The sequence below is a fragment of the Haemaphysalis longicornis genome, unplaced genomic scaffold (genome assembly GCF_048455015.1).
Source record: "Haemaphysalis longicornis isolate Haplotype H1 unplaced genomic scaffold, Haemaphysalis longicornis Haplotype H1 scaffold_1, whole genome shotgun sequence".
Classification (NCBI taxonomy): Eukaryota; Metazoa; Arthropoda; class Arachnida; order Ixodida; family Ixodidae; genus Haemaphysalis; species Haemaphysalis longicornis.
Window position 1 is genome coordinate 400,856,688 of NW_027526203.1, and position 14,603 is coordinate 400,871,290.

At 46.1% G+C, this 14,603-nt stretch overlaps 1 protein-coding gene across 1 annotated transcript in view; it reads left to right on the forward strand.

The window, feature by feature from the left end:
- The first annotated feature begins 3,217 nt into the window (after positions 1 to 3,217).
- The window catches only part of LOC144155409 (HEAT repeat-containing protein 3), a 33,769-nt gene continuing 22,383 nt past the window's right edge, over positions 3,218 to 14,603 (forward strand). The window contains exons 1-3 of the mRNA XM_077686812.1: positions 3,218 to 3,460; positions 4,094 to 4,266; positions 6,401 to 6,485. Of these exons, the coding sequence (XP_077542938.1) occupies positions 3,323 to 3,460; positions 4,094 to 4,266; positions 6,401 to 6,485 (396 nt within the window). The 5' untranslated portion in view covers positions 3,218 to 3,322. The remainder of the gene's footprint in view (positions 3,461 to 4,093; positions 4,267 to 6,400; positions 6,486 to 14,603) is intronic.

Here is a 14,603-nt window from a genome sequence, read left to right on the forward strand (position 1 = left end):
AGATCCCAAGGACCTCAAGAATTACAGACCCATCACCCTACTCTCGGTTGTTTACAAGCTGTTCACCAAAGTTATAGTTAGCCGCATAGGTAACAGCCTGGCTTACCAACTTTAGGAAAGGGTACTCAACCATGGACCACATCCATGTCGTCAACTAAGTTATACAAAAATCGGCCGAGTACACTAAACCTATTTACATGGTACTTTTAGATTACGAAAAAGTGTTTGATTCCGTACTCACCACAGCCGTTTTAGAAGCACTAAAAGGCCAGGGAATAGAGGAAACCTCCATAAGACTTCTAGAAGACGTATATAAGGGATGCATTGGCAGAATAACCCTCCACAAGCGAAGCGACAAAATCCCGATCCGAAAGGGAGTAAGACAGGGAGACACCATCTCGCCCAAACTATTCACAGCATGTCTGGAGGGGATATTGAGAAAGCTTGACAGGGAATACATAAGATTAAGGATAAACTGGGAATACTTAAGCCATCTGAGGTTTGCGGCCGACATAGTCTTGCTGAGTAAGAGTGCAGAGCACATGCAAACAATACTTGAGAAAGCACGGCCATGGGGCTAAAAATAAAAACGAATAAATCTAAACTAATGAGGAATAAGCATGCCAAAAACGTCCGCTTCAGCCTAGGAAGCGAAACGCTAGAAGAAGTAAAAGAATATAACAACATCGGACAGATGGTTAGTGCTGACAAAACCGCGAGAGAGAAATCCGGTACAGAAAAGGTATTGGTTGGGGAGCACTTGGCAAGCACTCCCAAATAATAAAAAGTAAGCTACCTGTCACTCAAAAGAAAAATCTACAACCAGTGCATACTGCCGGTTATGACATATATGGAGCTGAAACTTGGCGCCTTACTAAGCAACTAGAAAGCAAACTTAGGTCGGCTTAACGGGTTATGGAACAAGTAATCTTAGGAGTAACACTCGGGGACAGGAAACCAACTACCTGGATCAGAGAACAAACTAGAAGATATCATAGTTCTAATAAAGAAAAAGAAATGCATTTGGGCTGGCCATGTAATGAGACGAATCGACAACCGGTGGACAGTTAAGGTAACAGAGTGGATACCAAGGTGTGGGTCAAGAAGAAGGGGAAGGCCATTAATCCGATGGAGAGATGAAATAAGGGAATTCGGGGTAAACTACGGACTCGAGTAGCGCAGGACAGGAGAATTTGGCGGTCAATGGGTGAGGCCATCGTCCTACACTGGACATGTGTGGGCTGCTGCTGCTGCTGCTGCTGCTGCTGATGATGATGATGATGATGATGACGATGAAAAATTGTCGCGTATTTGCTCACTTCACTCCAAATATGTCGTCGACAGACGATTCTTCTGCCGCCTATGCCGCGTAAATGCCTCTTTTCTCTTTCCCGCCCACCTCTCACGCTCTTCCCACGATAAACACGGTGGAGGTTTGCTCAAGTCAATCAATTCTACCGCGTATCACTGCTCGCGCGCCATCTACTGAAACATTTCGTTACTGTTGAACTAGGCTTCCACGTGAGCGCCTTTTGTATTTTGGGGTAGAAACATTGTTTTTAACGCATATTTTTTCATTTGCTATCGCGAAAATCATGCAGCCATGTATTTTTAATTAAAATAACACTGCAAACATCACTTGTGTATTGATGTTTTGCCTCAAATATGCTTTGTTTTCTTTTTGCTGAACAATACTGACAAGCATGAAGTGTTTCCACATTTTTAGAAAAGCTTTTCCTGAATAAACCTGGTTTAAGAATTAATTTTAACTTCTAGGCGGGCGGTTGAATCGAAGGATAGACAGACACGCCAAAATTTTCGCGTTTAAGTAGCACAAGAAAGACGATCGTCGTTTTTAAAACTCCACTTCTACGCTTTCGCGTTCGGTAGTCCAAGAAAGACTATCGTCGTCTTTAAAACTTCTTTTCAAGGCGCTTCCAAGGCAGCCTCAGTGCATCCACATCGTGCACCGGTCGGCCCGGTCCGAATGTTTTGCCCCATGGTTTTGCCAACCCGCCCGGCCGCAGCGAGCACATGTGCTGGCCGTGACGTCATTGACGCTGTGTACCCCGGGAGAGGTCCATTATGGGTAAAGTGACCATATTCCTGGATCCCAAACCAGGACGTAGAAGGGGGGGGGGGGGGGGGGGGGGGGGGAGTGTAAGGAAGAACGTGGCACATAGCTTAAATGACAACTTGCACTTTGTATTAATTACTATGCGGCCTTCCTGGTCCTCTAGGTTTTTTCCTGGCCAGTATCTGATACTTCTTGCTTGAATGAATTTCCCTCAATAGTTATTATTCATTTTTGCTGATGTAATACCGCTTACACGTCATGTGGAGATTAACTTTATGCAACGTACAGCAATATAATTTGAGTGTGGTAAAATGAAGATGCGTCTTCTCTCCAGTACACATCTTATTCATCAAAGAAAACACCCTTTCCAATGATGCGTTTGCGTCTGGCAAGCACATGACGTACTCGACAATTGTTAAGGCACGTCATTTGTTCGAAGTGCTGAAACACGTCCACCCACAATTCCTCAAACGCAGAAGGGTGTGCTGAACGACTTATTGGTACACTGTAACTTCAAGTAAACAGCTTATAGACGTTGGGACTAAGCAAGAAACCCACAACACAGACGCTGTGTTGTATGTTTCTTGCTTAGTCCCGTCGTCTGCGCTGTTTTCTTGAAGCTCCTCAAGCGATTTCTTTTGCTCTTCTATTCCTCAAGCTTTTCATTCGTGACACAGGGCTTGATAGCCGTCTTCCATACTTTCGGCCGAAGTCGGAACAAAACGCCGTCCCACATGCAGACTTCCGGGACAGCGGGACCACAGCCGCAAAATTGGGACATGTCCCCTCTAAATCGGGACGGTCACTTTAATTATGGGTCCACTGAGTTACGCTTGAGGAGTGAGCAATAAAATGGGGGTGTGGGCGCCCACAATACCACTAGTCCACTCTGTAATCGCTCACTAAAATCGCCCCATCTTTGTTTCCTTAAGGTTGCGTAAAATCGAAACCAAAACTGCATTTAAATTTTTTATTGTGAAAATAAAATATGTAGTGATTCTTTTAATAAATAATTTTATAATAAATTTAGCAACACTATTTTTAGTTGGTGTTATTGTAAAAAAACGACAGTTGGACTCAAAATGCTTGAGCAAACATTTAGCGGTACTTTTTTTTTTATGTTAGCAACTCTGGACTGATTTTAGTTGTTTTTGCAATAATGGCTGCCTCCTATGCCTGAGTTGGCCGACGTGACAGGTCTTGTCCTCTCGTGGAAACACGCTTGCACTCAGTTACTTTGCACAAATGGGCAAAGCTAGAGCCAAAAAGCATACGTCACGAAGAACTAACCCTACCGGGATGCCGTCAAATCGCGACGTGGCAGAAGAAAGTGAACTCGGGGAGGGAGATGTCAAAAGTTCTGTCGACGAGCTGCCTGACATGGTGAGACTTGTGTTGGGTTTGAAAACTTCGGTCTTGGGAGTGATGTCGATGTCATGCATGTTTTAATGCCTCTACTTTGCTGGACGTACTCCCTGTTTGTATATAGCTGGCCAAAGTTCAAGTGTTAGGTTTGGGGTTGCGCAACAGCACGTCGTTCGTTTCAAAAGCCTCGTCTCCCGCGTGTCACTTCGAACGGAAATAAAATGGAGCAGATACTATTTAACTGTGTAAATTTTCGTTGGTGGAGGTTTTTTGTGGGTGTGCGCAGTCGTTTCTCTCACAGAACCATGTTTTCCCGCAAAGGCTTCATTCAGGTCGCGCGCACGTGGCGTGGTGGTTTGTAGCCTGTTCGCGGGGAGGGATGTCACAGAGGCTCACCGTACATAGCTTACGCCGCCCGCGGCATTAATTTTAATCCCAGAAAGGAAGGTTCAACTAAAGCTTCCTTGCTTGCAGGAAACTGCTAGTGTCCTTCTTTACGTTTATCATGGGTTTCTAACATGGCGTCACATGCCATGTGAGAAATACCGTGCCAAATATTAGTGACTTGTGGATTATCACTTATGACTCTTGCTGGGTTTTATGGGTGAAGTGTGCTTTTGATGCTTCTGCTCTCGTTGCTTGTGCCTGCAGCTTCAAGGAGCCAACGTGGAGGAGCGTGAGTGTGCAGCCTGTATTATGGCCAACATTGCAAAGGACCCGGCCTCCTGTGAATCCCTGCTGAACGCGTCAGTTATTCGGACGGCATCACCACTACTCCTTGATAAGAACTGTGCCGTACGCCACTCTATTGCCGGAGCACTACGGTAGGAAATCAACTTTGTGTTCGCGCATGAGACCAGTATGTGCATGCAATGGACCTTTTTCCAGTAGCGTAGCACTCTTGCGGCGACCGCCCGAACCACACTTCGGGGATTATAGAAAAACACGGCCCCGTTTTTTTTTTGCCTGCCCTGTGCAGCTGAGGAAGCCGTGTCAGGCGCAACGCATGGTTTTGGTGGCATCGATGGCGGCCGTATACCACCTACCTGTCGGACGCTTTCAGGGCTCAGAAAAACGGAGCAGCAATTAGCTGGCTCGGCGTTTGGAACTGGCTAATGCAATATGGCGTCGTTTCGTTTACATTTTCTCCCCCCAGAAATGGCGGATCGGTTGCTGGGAGCAAGAGTAGCGCATGCGCAGAGCACTACTGGAAAAAGGTCTATTGCTTGGTGGACTAACAGCTTGTACCAGGGAAGTACAGTGGGGTCCACTGTTAAAGGGAAACGACGAGGGCGTGGATGCTACGCTCCGCAAAGTGCAGGCGCCGAAAAGTGGCGAGAATTGGAAACAGCCGGCACATCACTGATCGCATGAGGCGGGAGAAGCCGCTCTGTCTGCTACGGCGCTTCTCCCGGCCGCTCACATCCTTCGAGAGCGATATCCCTCAGCTGTTGCAAGCTGAGCGGCGCAGCGGAGCGCCGTTGCAGACGACAGAGCGGCTTCTCCCGCCTCATGCGGTCAGTGCACATTTGCCGGCTGTTTCCAATTTTCGCCACTTCTCGGTGCTTCGCAGAGCGCAGTGGCCACGCGCTCGCCGTTACCCTTTAACAGTGGACCCCACTGTACATTTAAAATAGGTGACAAAATACAGTGTTGCATCGATAAATGGAACACTAAAAATGTTTCGTGAGCGAACTGCTGCTCCGTTTGCACTCAAACTTCACACGAAGGTCTGATTTTGTGGTCGATTTTGTCTGACACTGGGAACGATGACGGTACTCACCTGTTTATTCTGAAAATAAATAACGATTTTCGCCTATGGGAAAAAGGGCGGCCAATTTGGACGTGAAAGCTGATCTTGGAACGATGGTGCCACCTAGGATATGCAAAACGAAATGTGTGATGGGGATTCACGGTAGGAAGGAGCCAAATGATGTAGCAGGTGATCAGAAAACCTCTTGTCAATAGTTTATGATGGCCACAAATAGTTGCGTATGGCAGATCAATGGACGAGGACTTAGACACGTGCAGAAAATCTCCTTGGTCAGGGATCGAGTAAAGGTCCAGGCATTTAACCCTTTGCCGTCCGTTCTCAGACCCTGTCCGAAAACGCAACGTGGCCATTGTGGTCCGTTGTCAGGTTCCGCCCGATTTGGGTGTGCAAGGGTAAAATTCGAGGTTTTCTCACTGTGATGCACTCGCATTCTTTGTATACATGATGTGCCATCTCTTGAGGGATAAGTGAACTTTGTTGAGGTTTACTTCTTGCACAAGGGTGTAGCACAATGTTCAGCAAGCACAAGCCTTCTGGATCCCGGAGCGTTTTCACATGCGCGCTGTATGCTGAGAGTCATGGCCACTTTCTAATTGCGCGCGCTTTACGGTGGTGCACTTGGCGAAAGCGATGATGACTTCAGTGAGGTAGATAATTACGTGCCTCCATCAGATGTGCTGTTTGTAGCGATAGAAAAACAAACGGAGGCATGAGAGAAACTGTGTTTTCCTGTAAAACATGCTGCAACAACCCTCGCCTGTACCCAGGAGAATGCTTCAAGCAGTTTCACACGCTGCTCAAATGTCGGTGAAGGAGTTGCAAGCAGAAAGCAAGAGATAAAAATAAGTATCCTGTGAGTTTTTCTTGCACAATTTGGGTTTTCCTTCTCGGCACCAGAAACTGGCAAAATAGTTTCGGACCTTGACGGCTGGAAAGTGGGTAAAAGTTCTGGACCCATAAGGGTTATGAAAGCATCTTCCTGGGGTATTAACTGAAGGCATTCTGGAGTACCTCATTTAATGCATCTTGAAAACCATTAAAATCACGGATGCTAGCAAAGAACCATCTTCTAGTGATCACTTAAAAGCGCTGTGTAAGGTTGAAATATTCAAATGACCGCTTCTCTGTCTTCCAAGTCAAACATTTTCTAGGTGACAAATGCTTTATTTTTTTTTCCTTCATAGGAACATTAGTGCAATAAACCATGAAGCATGTTGTGCACTTATTGACTTCGACATCATGACACCATTGGTACGCTTGTTGAAGGAGGTAAGTTTCTGTTCTTTTTTTTTTTTTCTTATTGATAATTCAATCCTTAGCTGGGCCTTATGTTCTCGTGGTAACGTCCATAATCGTATCATTTTGCAGCCTGAAAGTTTCTAGCCGAAATTACAGGCATGACAACATAAATACATTTGTGCTGCATTAAAGTACCAATTGTCACAACACAGTTGGAAAAATTTTGCATTTATGTTACAAGTTGCTAGGGGCAGGTTTGATTGATTATTCCTCAGCTGCTGATGAAAATTAAATTACAGGTATGCCGTATAGGTAAACTTGTCCATTTTTTAATATATTGGGCAAGCCAATTCGGGAGTGGAGGTACTGCCTGCACTTGACACTTCACTACTAAGTTGCATGCCACCTTGCAAGGGAGATTTCAGTTTCTTCATATGCTGATTGTGTGTTTGTAGGGCCAAGGAATAAGGGAGTGGGGAGAAAGAGTAGAAAGAATCTGATTTGCATGTTGTTAGTGATATAAAAGGTGTATGCACTGGCCCCTCGACCGCACAATGGTGCTACCTGCATGGCGGTGCCGACTCTGTTTGTACGGTTGCTGGCTGCCGCGCAGACAGTGCGTTTCCCGACGTGAAATGTTGTTGCGGTGTGGTGTTGGCAGAAACACTTGTGTAAACGGCGTCTTCTTTCCTGATTGTGGGATTGTGAGTGCCTTGTCATAAGGAGTAGCCAGGATTGTTTTCGCTTCAGGATGCCGTACTGCGCTATTCATGCTTCTTACAACGGCAGTCCACAAACAAGACACACAATGAAAGCAAGCGCGTAGGGCTTTTTGTTTCGAAGCAAAGGTGAGGGCATCGCGTGAAAACAATCTAGCTACATGCAATGAAGTTATGATGGGGCCGAATCTGTGGCGCGCATTCCATTGCAGGTGAGGATGATGCGGTATCGAGCTTTTATCTCACGCCTCGTCGCATGCTTAAAACCTTGCGTATGGCTTGAAATTTTCACTATTGAGGCATACTTTATGAATGAGAAAAGCCTGACTGGGCCCCCGCCTCAATCTTGGCTACTTTGAGTTTTTTGAAGTGAATGCGCTGCAGACAAGGCTACTCGTCAGGTAATTGCGGGCTTCCAACTAGTTCTGCGTCATGGACTGTACCCTACTAACTAAGCGTGTTGTGTTCTGTTTTGTTTCACCAAAAGAAACACACATGAAAATCGATGGTGGAGTCTTGTCGCCCCAAATGAGCGCATAGTCGCCGCCATATTTAATTGTGAACACATTCATACCTCGCGATCATTTTCACCCACGCCCTTTGCATAATCACTCAGCTTTATTGGAAGCTCACGTTGAGGACGTTCACACGTTCAACGCATCAAAACATTTGCCCATTGACCCATTCATCCCAACAATGCAAGTTAGTAAACACAGCAGCCTTAATGCGAAAAGAATAGAGTAATTACTTTCTAGTGCAGCTGCCAAGCCCACAGTATTTTGTCGCTGTCTTTACCAAGTGTTTTCATACTGGTCGCTGCGTTCTACTACTAATGTCGCGCAGACGGCCTGGGTGGCACGGTAACACCAGCACCTTGTCTCGCGCGCCACCACCACACGAAATATAGTCGTAAGCTTGGATGGAGAAAATTCCGCAACTCCAGCCGCAGTCATTTGAAGCAACGCAAGCAATAACAAAATCAGTGCACGGGGATGACACCGAGCTAGCACGAAGCGAGCCACGTTACCCGCGCCGCTGTCCACGTGCCTGTCCAACTGTACAAATGGAGTCTGTGCCATCGTGTGGTAGAGTGGCCAGTGCATACACCCTATTATTTCGGCTATCTGGCTATGGTTGTGGAACCTTGTTACATAGCACATGAGGGAAGAGGAGGGAAGAACACAGGACAAGCTCTAGTGTCCCGATTTCTTCCGCCCTGTTCCCTCATGCGCTACGTAATATTTCATAATTTTAGAGAAACTTTGCGACTTCCCTCCAATCGCAAATAATTGTTTCTGGGAGCAAATTAGATCAAATATAAAGACTTTGGGTATGACCATGACTGTGTGCTTTGTTCCCACCGGCATCATTCGAAATTAGTGAGGACCTGCATCCAAAGGCGCTAACGGGATTATCACAATGATTCAAGCAATGATATGAAGTAGCACTATTAGCGTGAATGTCCTTATTGATTACGTTTGACCAACTACACCTTAGAAAGTGTCACAGACTAGTGTTCCATCCTTGTAGTTTTGTAAAAGCCTGTGCAGCCCTGAATGAGCCATGGTTAGTGCATAGGCCTTATAGGTTAGCAGCCAAGTCTACCTGTATATCGGCTGCACTTTGTTCTGCCACCATCACTTGTATAGATGTAGCATATCACTGTGCTAAAAGGTGTCTTCTGGTCTACTGCAGTGAGGCCAAGAAATAAGATCACAGCGTGTTTCAAATGCCAAATACATAGATACATCAGTGTGACAACATTTGGCTATTTCCCACGCTTTCCTTCTAGCTGAGTTTAGTACTCGCAGAATGTTTTTATCCACAGCCTTGGCATAATGGTTGAGGCATTTTGCTGCTACGGGCAAGGCCTCACACTCTGGCCACACCTGCCTCAGTGGCTAAGGTATTGTTCTGCGGCCCAGATTTGTTCCCAGCTGTGGTGGGCATTTTTCTGGTAGGGGTGAAAAACAAAAATGCCCTCGTGTCGATATTTTGGCCCACACTAAAAATTCCCAGGTGGTCTAAATTAATCTGTACCATCCACTACAGCACGCCTACATAGCCCTTGTGCAACTTTGGCATGTAAAACGTCCGGATTTGCTTTTTTTTTTTTAAATTTATTCATAGTCACAGTGGATTTTTGATGGAGCCAAAGCACAGAATATACATATGCACGAGATTTTTAAATAGCCAGATGGTCTGGTCTTAATCTGTAGCCTTCTTGTGGCTGCTTCATAGCCAAGGCAAAGCTTTGGCATATTAAAGAGAACTGGGGATATTTAAGTGTAAAGGTTTCTTCTTCCCCTTCATTCTGTGACAGAATGTGATGTACGTACGTATGTCCCAAAGTTCATCCTCCCCAATATACGACACCGTCTTGCTCAGTGTTCCCCACCATATAACGAGTAGCAGATCAGGCCAAAAAGCATTGGTGGCTGTTGAGAAGTTTTGCTGCTTCATAAGTTGCTTAGGGTTTTATTTAAGGCATAGGGTGTGCACCCTGGCTCCTAGAAGAGTTTTCTGCTTATGTACGTTGTCGTGACCCAAACAGATAACATGCGGATTGACATTTGGTGCCTTACCAATTCAGCTATCGGGGCGGCTGTATTTGCCTTCACTTGCTGGTGTAGTATTGATGTGAATGTAAGTGGATTCTACGATTAGAGGGGGAGTAGCGAGCGCAATTTTGACAACTTGGAGACCTTCTGTTTAACCCCTGGACGATAACTCTAGTGTCAATGACTTAAAAGAGTGAGGGTTTTGGCTAGTTGGTAATCCATGAGCTTCGCAGCGTGAACATAGACCAGGAACAAGAAGTGGGACTACAAACAAGCGCTTGTTTGTATACTCGGTGACAACTTAAGAACGGCAACGGAAGTTGCTGCTGTGCCTCATCACCGTAGCCGAATGTTACTCTGCTCGGCGCAAGTAGGGCGTTACTGGGAATATTTTGAACATGGCGTGAGCCGTTTCCGTGATTTTTTGGACTTAATATGCTTATAAACGACTCCAGCGACGACACAAACTACGTGAGAAAAGGCTGACGGTATCACGTATTCATAGCAATCCCCTTTCAAAACGCGCGTGCCCGTTGACATCTGGGTCCGTCGCTTAGGCAGAGGGATACCGTACATGAGCTATTGCCGTTCTTAACTTGTTCCCGAGTATAGTCCCTCTTCTTGTTATCCCTTGTCTGTTTTCATGCTGTGAAGCTTGCCAATGACTTGTCAGGAGGAATCAACTAGCGGGTAACCTTCTTTTTCTACCTGTGGTACCATGACTGCCGAAACTGATGCCCTGGTTATGCATGTAGCTCGTCAGCATTATGAATGAGGGGCAAATGAATTCAGAAAGGAAAGCCATCAGTTGAGAACGGCAATGAGGAAATAGTGGAGGTAGTTCAGCATTTTTGCATGTGAGAATAAGAGTTTTGATGCGCTCGAAAGAAAGTCAAGCTACCTTCCAAGCTACCTTCCATATACCCTCCTGGATGTTCTGGACTGCTGACTTTCTTTTCTATGTTCATTCAGTGACAAATAAAAATGATTTTCACCTATGGGAAACATGGGGGCCATCTTGGCAATCTTGACCACCATTCTAGTGTGATGTCACCTCAGGCCGGTCTGTGGCAGGTTCGTAGGGCGTTGTGTATCTTCTTCTGGATACCTGAAGTGGCTTACCAAGTTTTAGCACAATAAATGGCTTGAGCTAAAAAAAAAAAGAGGGAGGGAGGACATGGAAGAAAAAGTAAAAGAAACCCAAAAAAGGGGAAAAAAGCTGTCTAAACAAGGAATCAATTCAGAAGTAAAATAGACTAATATGCTGAGGGGCTTCACATGGCATTTCAATTTGTTCATTTTTTGGTTTTGGGGGCATTGCAAAATGGCTAATCACATCGGCGTAAGCATGGTGCATAGCTTGTGGCAGAAAAATAATTATTTGATGATAGGCAGAGATAAATAACCTCGTCCATTCCTCCCCCTCCACCCGAACTCGAACACTTCGAAGACAAAGGGCGCGAATGATGGGCCCGCTGCAAAGGATTCCCGAATGAGGGTAGTAAAAAATGCGTCCGCGAATGCTCATATCAGCGCGCGCCCTCTGTAATGTGACAGATACAAAGCACAGCGTACATGCCCCCAGTGGACAAATGTGCTTCTTGAAGGGGTGTGCAGTTTTGCAGGAAACGAAATCACTTCACTGAACACAGCCGGTTGGTTCATTAGTTTTCAGAGTTTGGTGCAGCGCTGACTGACAGACATTGTGCACGCAGTTGCTTGTTGTTTGTCTCACTAGAACGAAGCATAGCTAAAAGTGCTGTCCTCTCCATCTTTCTCCTTGTTATCTTGAGAATATGAACGCCTTTTGAAGGTCGCTAGAGTCGTATGTCTACCTTTGTTCTCTGACGGCCTGCTGAGCACCAAAATTGTGGGTTTGATTCTGCGCAGCAACAGCTGTTCTTCTGGTGGAGGTGAAACACAAAAACGCCCATGTGACGAGATTTCAACACATGTTTATTCGTAGCTTGAGCATAGCTTCACCGTGTAAAAACCTTTTTTTTTTTCCAATTTTTCCCAACATACCACTATATGTGCGAGGCATGTTCTGCTCACTATCAATCAGCAATTACATTCCATTTTTCTTTAATTTAATATCCTTTGAATCTTTGACACACCTTTCATATAAATTTCGGCAAATTGTGGGTAAGTTTTACTTGGTTTTATGCGTTGGCAAACTTCTGTCCATATGTCCACTATTTTGTCATATGATTTTCTTAGTGGTAATATATATACACTGTATGTGCTTGTGCTTTAGGGTACAGATGGAAAAAAAGTTGTGGGATGATGGAAGCACTAAAACTTCGTTGGACTCATGATGCTTAACCTAATGATGATGCTTGCAAAATTATTATTTGCAACATATTTCTAGAGTTCCATTCTTGTAAGATGGCCAAAGAGCGTGCATAGGCCTCCAAGAAAGATTTTCAATTTTGTGCACGAAATTGGCACCAGAATACCCTGTGAAATGTTTCGCTCATTTGGTTTTATAAATAGGTGTGAAAAAGAGTCATTAAAAACCTTCATCCCTGATCATTTGTCCATTGAAACAATGCAAAGATGGAAATTTTTGCAGCATGAGAAAAAAGTTTGAACTGGGGTTTTACGTGCTGAAGCTACAACTGAGCTCTGAGGCACGCTATAGGGGAAATCACGTGGTCTTTTCTGTGTGCCGAAATCCCAACCCATAGGGTCTTTCATTTTTTGTCTCCATCAGAAAAACACCTGCTGTGAGTAGGTACGAACCCATGTCCTCAGTGAGTAGGTACGAACCCATAGCCTCACACTCAGCAAAGCTTGGCCACTAGCCACGTTTACATGGATGCGATATTAGCGCATCACATTTCCTAGCGCATCACGAGTAATGCGATGCACTAGCGTTTACATGTAGCGCATTACCCCTGGTGCGATGGTGGCGCCATACGGTCAATACGGTGTCACACATTGAAGGCAAAGCGGCGTTTCTGGCGCTTTCGGTGCTTCCAAGGCGGCTTGTTCAAGTTTCTTTTTTTTTTTTTTTCCCTTTCCTCAACTGGCATGGTTTGGCGTCTCACACCTGATTAAGATGTTTTTAAGTGCAAAAATACATTTGCATCCTTACTGTCGTTGTTGACATAATTCCTAATGTCGACTTACGCATCTAAACCTACCCCTGTCTGGCGCATTAAAGGGACCCTGCAGCACTTACCATCGACTACTCAATGTATTTTGGGGTAAAGTCTATTGTCCCAGCAATTTCCTCCTGCAAGAATTATGAAACTCAGTTCACTATCACCGAGAGTACGCGCGATGAGAAATCTCGCATAATTGTTCCCTCTCAACTCGACCGCGGACAACACGAGGAAAGCTGCGGTCTCTCTCCCAGAGGGGGGGCGGCTCACGGCGTTCTTTTCGGCCACCTTTGATATATCACAGGCCGAGGAGTTTTCTCCTTTTCTCCGTAACGTGGAGGAGTCTATTTCCGGTCTGGTACCACAAAAAAGCAGGCAAGGCTGCCTGCTTGTAAGCACGCACTCAGGCTGGTAGAATGTTTTTGAAGCACGACGTTTGTTTTCTAGTGGTCTCGTTGAAACGGGAGTATTGAGTTCATCACTCAAACTCTGTGTGCACTCGCAACACAAAAGAAACGCCAAAACTGTGCATACAGGTTCAGGCATAGAAGAGGTTGGTACACAGCGCCGACGACAGCAGATCGTCCCAGGAAATGTGAGAAATAAGCCGTGAAGTTGACCAGCTACAGCCAATAGGACAGTCATGGCCGCAATGACGTCGTTTAGGCCATGCCTAGGGTGCATAATGAAAAAAAATTGGAAGAGAGCACAGTTGGTTTTTCTGCATCTTTCACAGCGATTTGCGCGCTCACCGCTTCACGTGCACGTGTAATATTTGGCTCGGGTATTCCTGGCAGTGTAATCTAAACTTTGCGCAGGTTTACTGGCACTGCTCAAAGAGTGTTGCAGGGTCCCTTTAATGTGACGCGCTCTCGTAGCGCATTAGCCCCGTTTACATGGATGCGATGCACTAGAAAGTTGATGCGGTGCGATTTGTTGCGCCACTTGTCGCATTCATGTAAACACACCTATTGGGCCACCGCAGTGGATTTTTCCGTTATGTGGGTCGAGGATGACTTGTGCTAAAATTGCAACATCTGGGCTTTGGCTTAGCATGAGGCCATAGTGTTTCTATAATGATTTTACCTTTCGGACTTGAGGGAGTGGACCAGCTGATTCTTTGTTTTTCTTTGGCGCACTTGAAGCGACCGTTGTACGTAAGGTTTTGCAGCTTGTGAAGCCCCTACTGTGGGAGGCAAAGCATCGTGGCCCGAGGTTCTGTTCATCACTGACCTGCTTCTGAAATATGCAGCTCCACGTCGGCGGTTGGTGCGCTCCTTGCCGTTTTGAAATGCCTCCAGCAGAGGCAGAAAAAGAAGGGAGGAGGGGGGGGGGGGGGTCACGTTGTAGGGGGTGTATTGCCGCCGCGGGGGACTCGTTAAGAATGGATGGGGGCCACGTGCGCGCCACAGTGACGTGAAATATGAAACACGTCCGGGAAGACGCGCGTGACCCTCGGGGACCTGCGAGCGGCGCGCGCGTTAGTCGCGGCCGACCGTCATCGTCGGCGGGCTCGTCCCGTGGGCCCGCTGTCCTGGGCCGGCTCGGTGTCGTGGTCCGACGTCTCTGCCTCCGCTGCCGCATTGCCGGAGGGCCATACATATGTGATGCTGTGCGCACCTGAAAGCATTTCGACAGCTCCGTTAATTTGTCGCGCGTCTCCGTTACGGTGCAGACGTCCTTGCTTACTATAAACCTTAAAAAATGGAGAACGAGAGGTGGCTTGCTTTTGGCGCTGACAGCAACCTTATTTGACGT